Source organism: Hibiscus syriacus, unplaced genomic scaffold, assembly GCF_006381635.1.
Source record: "Hibiscus syriacus cultivar Baekdansim isolate YM2019G1 unplaced genomic scaffold, ASM638163v2 tig00110670_pilon, whole genome shotgun sequence".
Classification (NCBI taxonomy): Eukaryota; Viridiplantae; Streptophyta; class Magnoliopsida; order Malvales; family Malvaceae; genus Hibiscus; species Hibiscus syriacus.
This window is the reverse complement of record NW_024062818.1, coordinates 498,860-515,694: the sequence shown is the minus strand read 5'-3', so window position 1 is coordinate 515,694 and position 16,835 is coordinate 498,860. Positions and strand designations below refer to the sequence as shown.

At 33.7% G+C, this 16,835-nt stretch overlaps 1 protein-coding gene across 1 annotated transcript; it reads right to left on the bottom strand.

Moving 5' to 3' along the window:
* Positions 1 to 235: 235 nt before the first annotated feature.
* On the bottom strand, positions 236 to 7,348 carry LOC120137425 (9-cis-epoxycarotenoid dioxygenase NCED2, chloroplastic-like). Its single transcript, XM_039153174.1, has 2 exons — positions 6,631 to 7,348; positions 236 to 1,591 (listed from the first exon to the last, which is right to left on the bottom strand). Exons 1-2 carry the CDS (start codon positions 7,265 to 7,267, stop codon positions 447 to 449), a joined length of 1,782 nt encoding a protein of 593 aa, XP_039009105.1. The 5' UTR covers positions 7,268 to 7,348; the 3' UTR covers positions 236 to 446.
* Positions 7,349 to 16,835: the final 9,487 nt, after the last annotated feature.

Sequence of the window (16,835 nt, the reverse complement as noted above, 5' to 3'; positions counted from 1 at the left end):
GCCTCCTGCTGATATAAGCCAACTCGTGATTGAAGAATGCAATTAGGTTTAAGTAATTAGGTAGTTTTCATTTTCTTACAAAAAAAACAAAAGGACAGGAAAAAAAGGTAATATAATAATATTGTTTGAAATTGAAATGTGAAAATATTTTTTTTATAATTTAACCTTTGATAAAATAAACAAAGCATGAACCAGAAAATAATAATAATTAATAAGAGGAATTCTTTGTGGCCCGAAAATTAATTAATGTAAAAATCTTTTTACCACCTACAATGTAGAAGTGGAAAAGTCACACAAAAATGAAATAAATAAAGAAAAACCAGATGAGCTCAAATCCTATAGCTACAAATGCTAAAAAGCTACAAGCTGGTTCCTCAAAAAAAATCTATATCTAAAAAATTATTGTACGGTAAAATCTAATTTCTTTTAACTTAATTTACCTCTAATTAAGCTTGATTAACTAAGGCTTTAGCTTGGATAAACGTTCCATGAAAGCCATATGGAACCCTAAAAGGTAATTTAATCGAAGCTTCAATCTGTAAATTCATGGCATTTACAATTCGAAGCTCCGATATGCATGCCTTCTCATCGTGAACAAAGGAAAGAATGTAGCCGTTGTCTTCGGCGGGTTCGAAATTGTCATCTCGGGGTAAAAAATACGGCTCCTCGCCATATTTTTTATTGCCGTAAATTTGTTTCTTTACCTCCCCGGTAAAAAGATCGAACTTGGCGAACCCCGACACTTTCGGCCACGGTTCGGCAATGGCGATATAAGCGTACCGTGTCTTTCTTCCGAGGTGGTTCCGGTTCACCATTCCGGCTTCTAGGTTGATTTGCTCGGATTTCAAGATTATAGGGCGGCGCGTGGATTCACCTGTCTTTAAATTCAGCCTGATTTCGGAGAGTACACTCTTTAAGTTCTCGTCATATTCGTTGAAAATGGAGTCCGATGGTGTCATGCAAGAACCGATCACCACAACTTCATCAGATTCTGGTTCTTCCCAAGCATTACATAGATGAAAACAAAAGGTATTTTCTGATTCAATCCATATAATATTGTTAGCATTGCTCGCATTTTTCGAAAGAATCTCGAACCGAGACTTCTTGTTCTTGACGTAAATCACTGGAGATCCGCCGGTGATCATCTCTTGCAGCTTGAACACAACTTGCTGGTCTGGGATCACCACGTAATTCTCCGTGATGGTGAAATCATGCATCATGGTCGGCACCGGTAAGGGAATCTCAACGTCTGGTGATTTTTTACCGTCGGGTGAAAATTTGAAGTACTTCAAGTACGATTTTTGGACAACATCGTAGCTCAAAGCGAAGAGTTCCTTGGAAACAGGGTCAATTTTGGGATGAGCGATCATTGTCGAATTGAGATGTTGTTCGAAATCGTATCGCCCAACTGTTTCCAAATCACCAGAGAGAGTGATGCGCACGTGATAGGGGAGATCATCCTCGGACATGGCGAGAACTCGGTCATTGAAGTAGACTAAACCAGCGTTGGCCATGCCGGTGCCTTGTTTATGATCGACGAGGCCTAAGAGTCCTCGAACGTAAAAAAGCATAAGCCTTACAATCCCCGAATGTGTTGAAATGTCAAAGCTTAGAAAATTGGTTCAAGTTAGGCACCTAATATTGCAATGTCAAAATTAGGTGCAACAATGTCAAAATTAGGTGCAATAATGTTTGAAAATTAAATGGGTAAATTATAAACTTAGTCACTAAACTTTAGGGTATTTATAAGATTAGTCCTTAAGTTTCACTATAAATACCCTAGCTCATTTAACTTCAAAACCATCCCAAGCATTTAGCTTTCTTCCTTACTAGAGATTTTTAGAGAGTTTCTTCAGAGTTGTTCTCATTTTATCTAGAGAGAATTCATTGTTTCTCCTTAGTAGATCGATAGAGGTTGTAATTCTTATTTCTCATAGTGAAATTCTTTTACCGTGCCCGTGGTTTTTACCCTAAATTTTAGGGGTTTTCCACGTAAATTTTGTCTCTTTATCTTCATTTTTTTCTCAAATATCAGTTGCGATTTTGCTCTATCCGATAGCCGTCTTCCGCAACAATTGGTATCGAGCTAGATTAGTGTGTAATATCTGCTTATTGTCTTGTGGTTGCCACCAAAAGGTGGATCCTCCAACATAAGAAAGTAAGTTATTACTCATTCTTTGAAGGTTCCAGAGAACTATTCACGATAGTGAAATAGTGGGAGCTATCCGTAAAACGAAGCAATGACAACGAAATTTGATATTGAAAAGTCAATGGGAGAAATTTCATTGTGGAAATTGAAGAAGAAGGCCATCCTAAGGAAAGACGGTGTCTAGCGGCTATCAATGAAAGGCCGGTGGATTTCACAGATGACATCAAATGGAACGAGATGGATGGGAATGCTATGGTAAACTTTCATCTAGCATTAGCAGATGAAGTATTGTCAAGCATCGAGGAGAAGAAGACAGCTAAAGATATGGGATCATCTCATCAAATTACGAGGCCACATTCCTGCCAATAAATTTTCCTTAAGAGAATTGTACATTCTCCGTATGCCATAATCTACTTCAGTGACGGAGCACTTAAATACACTGAACACTTATTTTCTCAGCTTACATCCTTAAGCTAAATAGGAGAACAAGACGTGCTGAACTTCTACTTCAAAGTCTAACGGATTCGTAATCACTCATCATCAACTTGACAAACAGTAATGTCACCAGTCTAGTCTTCGATGATGTTGCAGCTGCTGTTCTACAAGAAAAAATCGGCGCAAGAACAAGGAAGACAGACAAGTAAATCTGCAACAAGCAGAAGCGTTGATAACGAGAGGGAGATCAACAGAACGTGGCCAAAGCAGCAGTCATAAACATGGTAGATCGAAGTCGAGAGCAAGAAGAATTTAAATGCTACCACTGTGGAAGGGTCACTTGAAGAAGGATTGTTGGAGTCTAAATAAAACTCCAATCCACAAGGCAATACCGCAAACACTTCAGATGATGGAGATGCTCTATGCTGTGAAGCGTCAACCACCGTGGAAGGTAAAAGATTTGCAGATATGGCTCATTGATTCGGGAGCGACATATCACATGACCTCAGAAGAGAATGGTTCCATCATTATGAACCTGTCTCAGGAGGATCTGTGTATAGTTGCAATGATCATGCCTTAGAGATCGTTGGTGTGGGAACCATCAAATTGAAGATGTATGATGGAACAATTAAAGTTGTTCGAGATGTACGGCACGTGAAAGGTCTGAAGAAAATTTATTATCCTACAGATTGTTGGATAATAATGCTAGCAAGATTGAAACACAGAAAGGAATCATGAAGGTGTTCCGTGGAACACTTGTGGTGCTGAAAGGTGAAAAGATAGCTGCAAACTTGTACATACTGAAGGGAGAGACATTGCTAGAAGCAGAAGCCTCTGTTGCCTCATGTAGTTCAGATTCTGCAATGCTATGGCATAAGAAACTTGGACACATGTCAGAACAAGGAATGAAAGTCCTTGTGGAGCAAAAGCTACTTCCAGGCTTAACAAATGTATCACTTCCTTTGTGTGAGCATTGCATAACAAGTAAGCAGCACCGGTTGAAATTCAACACACATCAAATTCTAGAGGCAAAAGTGTTCTAGAATTGGTTCACTCTGACGTATGGCAAGCACCCAGTAACGTCCCTAGGTGGAGCAAAATACTTTGTCTCATTTATTTGATGACTACTCCAGGAGATGTTGGGTGCACCTATTAAGAAGAAGTCAGAGTTTTTCAACTTTCAAAAACTTCAAAGCGCGGGTGGAACTTGATTCTGGAAATAAGATCAAGTGTTTCAGAACAGATAATGGAGGAGAATACACAAGCGAATTTGATGACTTTTGCAGGAAAGAATGCATCAAAAGACAGTTCATAGTGGCGAACACTCCTCAACAAAATGGAGTGGTAGAGCGGATGAACAGAACCTTTTTAGAAAGAACAAGAGCAATGTTGAGGGACGCAGGCCTAGAAAAATCATTCTGGGCAGAAGCAGTCAATACCGTCTGTTATTTGGTGAATCGAGCTCCATCAACTACAATAGAGCTGAAGACACCATAGAGATATGGACTGGTAAACCAGTTGATTATTCAAACCTCCATGTATTTGGAACTATTGTGTACGTGATGTACAACGCCCAAGAAATTTCAAAGCTGTATCCAAAATCCAAAAAATGCAAATTCTTGGAGTATGCTGATGGAGTAAAGGGGTATCGCTTGTGGGATCCCACTGCCCGTAAAGTGATCATTAGCAGGGATGATATCTTTGTAGAAGATAAACTACAAAGAAAAGAAGACGATGATAGCGCTGAAAAGTCAGAGACTACTCAGATACATGTGGAAAAAGAGTTTGAAGAAAGAGATTCTTCTGAAGCAGAACCAGTACATGATGAATAAGAACCAGAGAGTTCTGAAGCTCCAACAACTCGTCAATCAGATTGTGTGAGAAGACGTCCCAATTGGCACTCAGATTATGTTATAGAAGGTAATATTGCATACTGCCTTTTAACAGAGGACGGTGAGCCATCAACATACCAGGAGGCAATAAACAGCTTAGATGCTTCACTGTGGATGATAGCGAGCAAGAAGAAATCGAAGCCCTTCATAAAAATACATGGGACCTTGCCACTACCACAAGGAAGGAAGCCAATTGGTAACAAATGGGTTTTCAAAATCAAGCGAAATGGTGACGATCAAGTGGAGAGGTATCAAGCATGACTGGTGGTCAAAGGATATGCTCATAAAGAATGTATTGATTTCAATGAAATTTTTTCTCCTGTGGTTCGACTAACAACAGTTCGAGTAGTCTTGGCAATGTGTGCTACATTGAATTTACATCTGGAACAGCTAGATGTTAAAACAGCTTTTCTTCATGGAAATCTTGAAGAAGAGATTTATATGCTCCAGCCTGAAGGTTTTGAAGAAGACGAAAAGAAGAACTTGGTCTGCAGGTTAAACAAATCTCTGTACGGTCTAAAGCAGGCGCCGAGGTGTTGGTATAAGAGATTTGATTCCTTCATTATGTGCCTTGGATACAACAGACTTAATGCAGACCCTTGTGTTTATTTCAAGAGGTCTGGTGATAATGATTTTGTTATATTGTTGTTGTATGTGGATGACATGTTGGTTGCAGGACCCAACAAAGATCATATTGAAGAATTGAAGGCACAACTGGCTAGGGAATTTGAAATGAAGGACTTGGGATCAGCAAACAAGATTCTAGGGATGCAAATTCACCGAGACATAAGTAATAGGAAGATTGGCTTCACAAAAGAATTACTTGAAGAAGATCTTGTCACGATTCAACATGCAAGATTGTAAGCCATTTCTACCCCTCTCCTATTAACTTCAAATTATCCTCCAGTATGAGTCCTAGCAGTGAAGAAAAGAGGATGGAGATGTCTCGAGTACCGTAGCATCAGCAGTGGGAAGTTTAATGTTCGCTATGATATGCACAAGACCAGACATTGCACAAGCAGTGGGAGTGGTTAGTCGGTACATGGCGAATCCAGGCAAAGAGCATTGGAATACAGTAAAGAGGATCCTAAGATACATCAAAAGGACCTCAAATGTTGCATTATGTTACGGAGGATCAAACTTACTAATTAATGGGTATATAGATTCTGACTATGCAGGGGATTTGGATAAAAGCAAATCTACTACAGGATATGTGTTCAAAGTTGCTGGTGGAGCTGTAAGCTGGGTTTCAAAATTGCAGTCAGTTGTGGCTACGTCCATAACAGAGGCAGAATATGTAGCAGCTACACAAGCCATTAAGAAGCAATTTGGTTGAAGATGCTATTGGAGGAGCTTGGGCACAATCAAGAGTATGTCTCTCTGTTTGTGACAGTCAAAGCGCCTTGCATAGCAAGGAATCCAGCATTTCATTCAAGGACTAAGCACATACGAATTCAGTACCATTTCATTCGTGAAAAGGTGGAAGAAGGAATGGTAGATATACAGAAGATCCATACCAAAGACAACATAGCAGATTTCATGACGAAGGCGATCAACGCTGATAAATTTACCTGGTGTCGATCCTTTGGCCTGTCAGAGACGTAAGCAACTGATGGTACAAGGTAGAAAGAATGGTGTGAATATATGATTGTTCCAATCAAATCTTCAAGTGGAGATTGTTGAAATGTCAAGCTTGGAAAATTGGTTCAAGTTAGGCACCTAATATTGCAATGTCAAAATTATGTGCAATAATGTTTGAAAATTAAATGGGTAAATTATAAACTTTAGTCACTAAACTTTAGGGTATTTATAAGATTAGTCCTTAAGTTTCAACTATAAATACCCTAGCTCATTTAGCTTCAAAACCATCCCAAAGCATTCTAGCTTTCTTCCAATACTAGAGAGATTTTAGAGAGTTTCTTAAGAGTTGTTTTCTCCTTTTTATCTAGAGAGAATTATCATTGTTTTCTCCTTGGTAGATCGAGAGAGGTTGTAATTCCTATTTTCTCATAGTGAAATTCTTCTACTGTTGCCCGTGGTTTTTACCCTAAATTTTTAGGGGTTTTCCACGTAAATTTTGTTTCTCTTTTATCTTCATTTTTATTTTCTCAAATTATCAGTTGCGATTCTGATAGCCGTCTTCCGCAACAGAATGGCCATGGAGTTCGCCGATTGCTTTAGGGAAAATAGGGCGACCCAATTCTTTCTCCTGTAAAAGCCTTTGCGTTTCCGTGAACCGGCAGGCGTAACTGGCGTCTCCATTGTTGATGCTAACAGCATGAATCATCCCGTCGCCATCAAACAAGTGGTGGCCAGTAACCGGTTCGAATAAAGTATTAGCTCCGTTCCGGAGATAAACGCTGTTTATAGAAGAAGGGATGGTGCCGTCAACGGGGAGAGAATGCTTAACCGGCTGTTCTGGGACGGGAGCGAAGTTTCCGGCGATTTGAACGCGTGGGTCGGCGGTTTTAGGGAGTGGGTGTTGAAGCTCACGTGAGAGCAACACGCTCTCCGCCATGTCGAGCGCTATGGCCCCAGCTCTTTGCAGGAGGTTCCACTTCGTCGGTTGTTGATGATTTATTATATCTTCTCCGGAATTCGGGTACGTTTTTTGTTTGAGGAAATAGATAACCGAAGGAGAATTCAAAGCTGAGTGAACAATGTTGATGCCTTTGTTCCTCTTGGGCTTCCATTTTAGCCTTGGGGAGAAGCTCAAGTCTACGTTTGGAGATGAAGAAGAAAGAGGATGGGGAATTTGGGGTTTGATCCAAATACTTGTTAAAGAAGCCATGGGTGTTTTTAAAACGGAGAAATCACAAGTGTTTAAATGGTGACCGAGAGAGGAAGAAGAAGAAGGCAAACATAGGGAAAGGAGAGGTGACTTTGCAGGAAGGAAAGCGAGAGAAAATGGGTATAAATAGAGTTTGGGGGAGGGAAAAAGAGCCTCCACCTCACACACCTAAGGGATCACCAATTGGTCTACTGTTTCCAATGGACATTTGGTCTTTCAAATGGTCAATGGTAGTAATATAAATAAATAAATAAAATAATCTTTTAATCTTTTCTTTTGTAAATATAAAAATAGAAACTAACACCTTTGAATTTTAAAATCTCAATTTTCATTTTATTTTTTAAATAATCCAACGTAATTATAAAATAATATCCGTGTAAATTTTTAATCTACAATAATATATATAATCACAATTTAAAAATAATAATATTTCATCTTACCATTGTTATCGTTTAATAAGTTTTAAAATCTTTATTTAAAATCTTTATTTTGTGTGCATTTTGAGTCTAACTTTTATTATAGTGTAGTGTAGATTCTTAATCTCACCATGTTTAAGTCATGTTTGATATGTCTTGATTATTAATTTTGTTTTATTTTTGTAATAATTAATTATAATGATAATTATATATATTATTTGTGTTTAAAATTGTGGGAAATTAGATAGATATTTGAAACACGGGTTGTTATCCTAATTAATTTGAAGCTAATTAAGTAAAAATTTAATTAAAAACATAAAATTTGTTTCAGCCATTGAATCACGGGTTGTTATCCTAATTAATTAAACCAATCAAACTATCAACTCTCAATTCAATCAATTTTCTTTCGATATTTTTATAGCGTATTCTTATTTCTCTTTGATATTTGTTTAGCCGACGATGATAGTAATCTTAATGTTGGTTGTCGACTGCGGGAATATTAGTTCTCTTGTTTTTTTTAATTTTATGTCTTTTATTATTTTTTCTTGAGTCTTTTTAATTTTGAATAAGAATCTTTATGCCTGTGATATGATTTTTTCTCTGCTCTTGTGGCACTCGTTTTCCTTTGCTCTTGTGGCATGATCCTCATGGTTATTGGTACCTTTTTCGCCTACCTTTGCGGTCGTTTTGGTTCTTGCACAAAAACCATTACAATATTTATTTTCTGATTGGTTAGTCGATGATCACCTATAGTCAAATCTACTCTTTTGGTAAAAGGTTGTTTGCGATGTAATCATAATTGTGTAACGAAGCAGTCTGCCAGATTATTTGGTTCACTTTCCACTCCTTTATCACTTCCCTATGCATCTCATTCTACGGAGACAATGAGCTTGTTTGAAGGTTATTGGGTTTTGATATTGGTCGTAATTCTTAATGTAAGGTTTTAATTTTTTCGTATTTTTAGGTTTATTATATACTATGTATGGGAATTTTGGTGGCTATTATCTCCAAATTTATCTTTTTTTTCTTATGCGTTGAAATTTTGATTCATTCCATTATTAATAAAATCCAGTTGCATTGTTAAAACACTTATTGATATGTGATTCTAATTTCTAACCATAATTGATTTATAAGTATTCAGTAACTTAATGTGTGTATATATTCTTTTGAATGTATATTTGAATCATTAGAGATAAATTTTGATAATTATTTAAAGATTTATAAAGTATACAAGGACAACAAGAATACTAAGTTTGAATATGAAATGACTATCAAATGCATAAATTTTTTGTGTAATTAATAAAATATCAAATAATTATAAACACAATAATAAAATAATAGTATTTAAAAATAGAGTATATGTTCAACTTATTATTATTTTTATAAATTTGGGGAATACAACCCAAGGTAATATTTGTTTAAAAAATTTTAATTATTTAATAATAAACGGTCATATATTCATACACATGGTGCATGAATTTAAAACCCTAAAAAATAATAATAATATCTTAATGATCAACTCCACTTAGTTCGTGCTATATTTGAATTATTAAAAAAAATTAATTATTTAATAATCTTATCAGACTAAATCCAATCAAAATCTATCAAATTCAAATAATTTAACTATTCTTAGTTATAAACCATTTGGAGTGACTAGGGTTGAATTTGGCACTTGCATGTGTAACTATCATTTCCCATATATCCCATTGGCATTTATCAACAATAAATACGACATTAAACTACATATATCTTTGGACGTCCCCTAATTTTATTTATAGTATTGAGTCCGGTAGCATTTGTATATTGATTATCATTTTTTATAACTATCGGTATCTGATCTAATGATCAATTAATTCGGATCAAATACTACAAAGGCAATGACGATCCTCCCAATCTAATTTACTCTATTTGCAATAGCCATCCACCATGAACACAACATTTTTTTTAATCTTTAGCCATAAACTAAATTGCATATCTAGTTGTTTAGAGGTCCCCTCCTAGAATCCGATCGTTACCTATTCAGTTGTGGTTGAAAATTAAGATGGTAGCACTTGGTCTAGAAAGATAATGGCATTAATGCCAGTTGTGGTTGAAAATCAAGACGGTGACATGCGATAGACAATAGTTTGTGTATATATCCCTTTAAAATTTAAAGTTTAGAGTTTATTATCAATTTCAGACGTTGTCGGTGACCATCACCAAGACAAAGAGAGAATGGAAATAATGGTGTGCAATGAACATCTTTTTCTTCAATTTTCTATTGAAATGTAGCTCGTAAGCGACATCAAACTACCTTGGAAACAAGTAGGGAAAACATAACGGGTAAAGTTGGATCAATCCTAGACACGAACTTTACATCAATCTTTAAATTTAATTAATAACTTCTCCATGTTGGGGAGCAAGAGAGAAAGTTAGGTGCCTTAATTATAAGCAACATTGCACATCTGTTCACATTGTCATGTTCCTAAAGCATATCCCTTGAATGAAGATTTTATCCTGCATTAAACATATTATAAACGAGGCTAAGAGCTACGGAGTTTCTGGTATCCGCAGTCAGCAAATTACAGCCTAGCTTGCTTTCTAATCTTTACTTCTTATATAATATATATATACACGCTTAATTAGATTATGATCTTTGATTAACTACAAAACAAAATGTAAGATTAATTTCCTAAATGCCATAGGTGGATGATGCTCAAACAAATCGGCTGCATGGGAAGATTATGTGTTATTTAATTAACTACTTTATCGACTAATTTTAATAATAAATTATCTCCACGCTTCACGTCCTTCATTTTTATATATTAATCTTCATCTTATGATTTTAATTAGCTTATTTTATTTGAAAACTAGATTGAATTTCATAATCTAATCTTTAGATCCTTCACTTAATTCATTTTATTTGAGTTAAAATCATTTACAATCTTCAAAAAAAAAAAATACAGAATAGATAAACAACATCTAATATATATATTTCAAAATACATAACTTTATCTATTTTATCACTTACAAATAAAAAATTGTAGAATCATCTAATAATAAATTATTTATTATTTCAACTGACATAAATCTAGGTACATAAATTAATGGGAATGTGAAACATAAGATCCAACGGCCAGAAACACATCATTTAAATTTGTTTAATTGATTGCCAGAAAATAAAGTGATAAGAGAATCCCAGTGGGACAATAGTGAAGATTGCTTTCATAAATTATTGGAAGATATATATACTCCTAAACTTCTATTAATCAGATGCATATCTTAATGTGCATGAGTTTTCGGTCCATCTCTAACACCCAAAATCAAAATCCGAGTTAGGTTCAACTCTCTAGTTAAGAAGTTGTATTATTATTTTTAATTAATCTCGGTAAGTACAAGTCAATATTTGTTTAAATATAACTCTTAACCATTTGACATCGAACCCTCTAATGACTATCAATCAACATAACGCAAGAGATAACATTCGAACAAAAGGTAACCTTAATATTATTCGAACATGATAAATAACACTTCAATGGAAAATGTTTATCCAAATATATATATATAGTTCTTTTTGTGACAAAAGACTTAATAAACAATTAATTAAAGGAAAAGAGAAAATAAATTCTAAAAGTGGATAAGTATAAATTCCTCCCTTTTTCCCCCCTAATTTCCTGCTCTTTAATGTTCATGAACCAATGAAAAGAGGGTCAAACTCTTCGAGAAAAAAATAGATCAAGAAATTCATTATGAACTAACAGTTATTTGACTTATTAGTATAATTATAATAATAAATATACATATATATATCAAAATAAGTATAATTAAAATTAATCATTATGTAAATAATATAAAATATTAAATAATATTTTATCAACACATATGAAACTTAAATTAAAATAAATTTATATGCACATTTCTCGTTCACAATTATGATTTAAGACGCATAATGAGACTTAAACCATATATATGCACAAATGTTAACATTTAATACATTCCCATTAAATAACCTTGTGTAGTGTTAGTTAATTACAACTTGAGACTAAATAAAAATACTTAAAATTCTAAAAAATGAATATAATTAATATTATTAAGGATCGAACAATAAGTTTTAAAAACAACTATTCTTCTCATCAATAAAATGTTACAATGTGGTATACTAATATGATATATAGAAGTTATACATGAAAACTATATCTAATATACGATTAACTTTAAAAGAAACTATAAGTTGAGTTTAATTCAGTTGATATTATCGTTGACACAATACACATCAGAAGTGAGATTAAACAATATGCTAAGCATTCAATATTCTTTGATAGATGAATGATGAGGAATATGGGTAGTATAAATACTACGTTAAATTAATAATAAAAAAACCCCTAAAAACTAAGAACATAGTCAAAGATGAGAGGATATTAGACAAAGTTAGGTTGAGGAAGAGATTTCCATCATGAGATTTGGGTCTGGTAAGCACATGGAATGCAAAGCATGGAGGAAGAATTTAATGTGAAAGTTGTTGGATATTCTTTATCATCTCAAAGCCATAGCATCTTTCACAAAGGGACATTAATTCAAAAGAAATTAAATTAAAAAAAACAAAAAGCAATACCTTTATATTTCTTCATGATAAAATTGTATTTAAAAGAATCACGCAATATTTCCTAATCAAAGAGTTTCGCACGCTATTTCCTCAGAATCTGTTAAACTTCATATTCCATGTATGTTCCTTTTAAATTTGCTTCTTCTTGGGGTGAAGTATCTTAGGAGATGATTCCATTGTCCTGATGCATGAACCAGGTTTTCTTTAGTTTTAATTGCATTTGGGGAACGCGTCACCTTTAAATATGTACACAAAAGTGGAGTCTGATCTTATTGTTTAAATAGAACGATATATGAATTAATCAAAAGATTTTTGGTATAATTAGCTTGATTAAATCTCAAAATCAAACTCGAACTTGAACCTTAAATACATGAAAACCTTATATTGTATTTTAGAAAAAAACACAAAATATAAATGTTAATATTATTAATAATTTAATTTTAAAAAATAAAAATTCAATATATTTTTTCCCGAGTTGTTCGCAAGCTTTTCAAGCCTTATATTAAATAGTTTGTTTCGACTCGTTAAGAGCTCAAGTCGAGTTCAATCTCGAGGCGAATTCATTCGTTTTGAATATTGACCGAACTTTGATAGAATCAAACTTGAATAACTTGTGATATGTCTCGACTCTTGTCTAGTTTAAAGCCCTAATTAGGGTTGCATGTACCATGCATGCAGCCATAGACAAAATGAAAATGCTGATATTGGTATATGGCAACAAACTTTATCAACGAGCTTGTTTGCTTGCACTTAATTAACTAAATTTAAACAAGATAGCTCTCTCCCACCTATGACTTTCGCTTTCAATCTTATTCTTCATCAAGATTAATTGACTTTTTAATTAAAATAATAATAATAATTTATTTCAATAAGCTAATCCTATATAATTGCTAACCCTTGATAGTGATGGCACTTAGAATAAACATACATGGAGACTGTACTGGCTTCAACGCCAGATTTATTATCACTTAATATAATTTCTTAAAAGTTAATGGGAATAACAATTTATTAATATTACGAGTTAAGCAGATAATATATGGATGAAATAAAATCTAGTATAAAACGTTATTATTATATAAGGAGAAATTGACTAAATGGAGATACATGGGGAAAATAATTTTGCACTGCCATCGGCAGGGTACATGGTTCATTGCAAGTGCCTAAATTTAACGTGGGGGTCATCATCAAAGTAAATGGCTTACCAGAACCAAAATTAAAAGTCAAATAATGTCTTTGGATTTTAACTAATACAACGGGAAGAACGTATTATTCTATCATGTTCGGTGACATTGCACTTGACAATTCCCCCTTATGTTTCAACCAAATTTGAAGTTTTTTTTTTCAGTTTTTGTTATGAAAATAAATTTTAGGTATATGACAATGCGAGAGATAAAAGAAAATAATATCTGATATTTTGAAATGAAATTCAAAGTTATATTTAAGTGAAAAATTATGATTTATTATTGTTGAAGATATAACTGAAATTTATATTCAAACTCGTTTAAAAAAATGAAGAGACGAGAGAGGAAGACAACTGTTCTCTTGGGAACTTCCCTCAACGTTAAGGGTGCATTTAGTTCATAGAATGTAAAATTACTAGTGGGAGTGTAAGATTACTAGGGAATAAGATTACTGGGAATGTTGTATTTTGTGTTTGGTTGGCTTAGCAGAAATGTAAGATTATCATGTTTGGTTAAAAGAATAAAAGATTATTGGAATGTATATTTGACCAAATTGTCCTTATTATATATTTATTTTTTTAACAAGTTGAAAATTATTTATATTTTCTTTAAAAAATTTAAATTCATAAAATGTATATATTTTTTTACAAAATTGAAAATATAAAAAGGTTTAATGAAAGGGTAAATTTTTTTTAACCCCTGAACTTCATATAATTAATTATAGTCTTTTTTTTTGTAAATCTAAAATAGTTTAAGAATAAATTTGTAATTTAACCTTCATAGAATTTTTATTATTCAATGACAGAAGAATTATATTTTTGAAAGAAAAAAATTAAGGACATTTTAGTCCAAAACGTCGGTAATCCAACAATACCTAAGAAAATGGAGATAATGACATTCCCGGTTGTCGCAACCGTCTTTCGGTTGGGCCCGAAATTGGGCTTCGACTTGGATTAAACGAATTGGAGTCGCCACCGATCATTTATTTAAAAATAAATGGGTTGATCGGATACCCTATTTCTTACCTGATCTACGTCTTTCCAAAGATGTGTCGGGTTCGGGAGTCGGTTACGGTTAAGGAAGGATTAGCACCCTTGAACCGTCCTTTCGGTACTACGCACTTTCCAGTTGTCTTTGATTAAGAAAATTGCATTTTAAATTAAAAGGTAAAATAGCGATCCAAAACTTACCTTTGACGGATTTAAATCATGCCTTTTAAAGAAAATCAGAAAATATTAGATGAAAAGTAAGGAATATATGAATAAAATAAATAAACCCAAGCAAGAAGGAAGATAGAATTAGTAAAAAAAGCTAAGATAAATAAATAAATAAGATAATAAATTAATAAAATAAAAACAAACACATAATCAATAAATTAATAAAACAAATTAGAAAAACTAAGCGAAAGTAAAAAAAATACAAATACAAATACAGAAAAAAATGGATAGAATAAAAAATAGTAATAAAATATGAAAGACTAAAAATGATAATATATATAACTATTAAGTAATAATAATAATAAATAGAAAAAAAAACGTCACTCCACCGAAAATAGAAAAAGGGATACGAATTTAAAAAAAAAAGGATACAGATTTGAAAAAAGGATAAAGGTTTGGTCAGCTAAAAGAGGGGGTATGGCCTAAAGGAGTGATAATTCAAAATGTTAGGTTATATATATAATATAATATGTATATAATAATAATAAGATATGGTTTTTTAATACAAAGCAAATGAAAATGATAAAACGTGTATACATATATATTAAGAAACAATAAAATATATGTATATATATAGTTAAAATAAAATAAAACTAGAAAAGCTAATGATTTAAAAAGTTTATATATATTAACGTATATAAAAGAATAGAAATAAAATATAAATAAAAGAAAATAATAGTAATATAAATAAATAAAATATTAAGAAAAATATACATATAAATAAAATAAAACAAATAGATGAAACAATAACAATTAAAACTTAAATACATGGGACTGAATTGAATGAAAAACAGAAGTGTGTATCGATTTTAGGAGAAATTGGGGGCGATAATAGAAGAACTAAAGAATGGAGGACCAAAACTGTGGTTTACCCTATTTAAACGAAAACACGTGGGTCGTATGGCGTTGGGTCGGGTCAGTTGGCTCCACGGGTTGGTTAAATGGGAATTATAAAAGTTAATTAAATTTTTTAGAAGGCTTCATTTCTTCTTCTCTCTCGCGAAGAGCTTCCCCGTCCCTTTGAAAACACTCTCAAGTGTTCATCAACCAGATGAACAACGGCCGTGGATTCCAGAATTCGACCGCCTTGTCTTGTCGGCGCCGCCGTCCACCGGAAGTGGAAAGGAAGAAGTTTCCATTTTTCTAAAAGATCTCCCCCCCATGTTCTGAAAATCCAGGTGGGTTCCTTTTTTTTTAAATCGCCTCGGGGAGCCGTGGATCTAAGGGAGAAGATATTGGCTTACCCCCTATTTTCATCGGCTAAGAACCATTTTCTGGGTTTTATTCGAATCAAAATCAGTGGAATAACTATGCATGCAAGACGAAAAAAGAAAGGTATGATTTTTGTACCCTTTTATTTCTTCACAAAATGATTACAAAATGCTTGTGTTTACTTCGAATGGCTCCTGATCTCTCTCGATGTTCCCGCGTGAAAGCTGTGTAATTGTCTATCTGTCTCTCGTATGATTTTGTGGGTAATCTCCCTCTGTAAACCCTTTCCCTTATCGTGAGAATTACATGTTTATTTATAATCAAAAAAACTACACTTAGAATCCTATTTTAACTAGAATCCTAATCCTTGTTGTCTTCTCTTGTGATTTGTTATTGCTTTATGCGTGACGTTGGTGAGGTTGAGGAATTCACGGCGCTGAGAAAACCGGATGAGGGAAACGTGGGTGGCGAGGACTCGTGAGGCAAGAATTGCGCGCTAAAGAGGGAAGCTGCTAGGGTTTCTGGAAACCCTAGCTCCAGCTGGGTTGCGTGCGTGGGTTTGGGCTGGTGTAGGCTTGCTGTTGTATTTGGGCACCAATTGGGCCTGAAAAGAAAAAAATATAAATAAATGTATTAGATATAATGGATATATAATATAATTTATAAATAAATCTATATATATAATATAATGACGTTTGAACGACGAAATTTAGTGTCTTCACCGGTAATATACCCAAAAAAATTCACTATTAATAATCTTGCATTACCGAGAATGAGATTCCTGGGCTAATAATGGAATCCACATTCCCCCATCAAAACACCCCCTAAGTGACACTGTTGGATGGGTAGAGAGAAAAAAAGATAGGCTATGCCAGTAGGTTAATTATGTTATTGTGAGATTTGTTGTGTCAGATTATTATTTATTGCTTCGTTCCACTAGTAGACGATGAACTAGTTTTG

What these genes read in the sequence shown, in the direction of transcription:
- LOC120137425 (XM_039153174.1), bottom strand. Translation starts at nt 7,267, where the DNA reads ATGGCTTCTTTAACAAGTATTTGGATCAAACCCCAAATTCCCCATCCT. An exon ending in AATCGGCGAACTCCATGGCC is followed by an intron (nt 1,592 to 6,630) that starts ATTCTGTTGCGG and finishes ACATTTCAACAC; the next exon opens with ATTCGGGGATTGTAAGGCTT.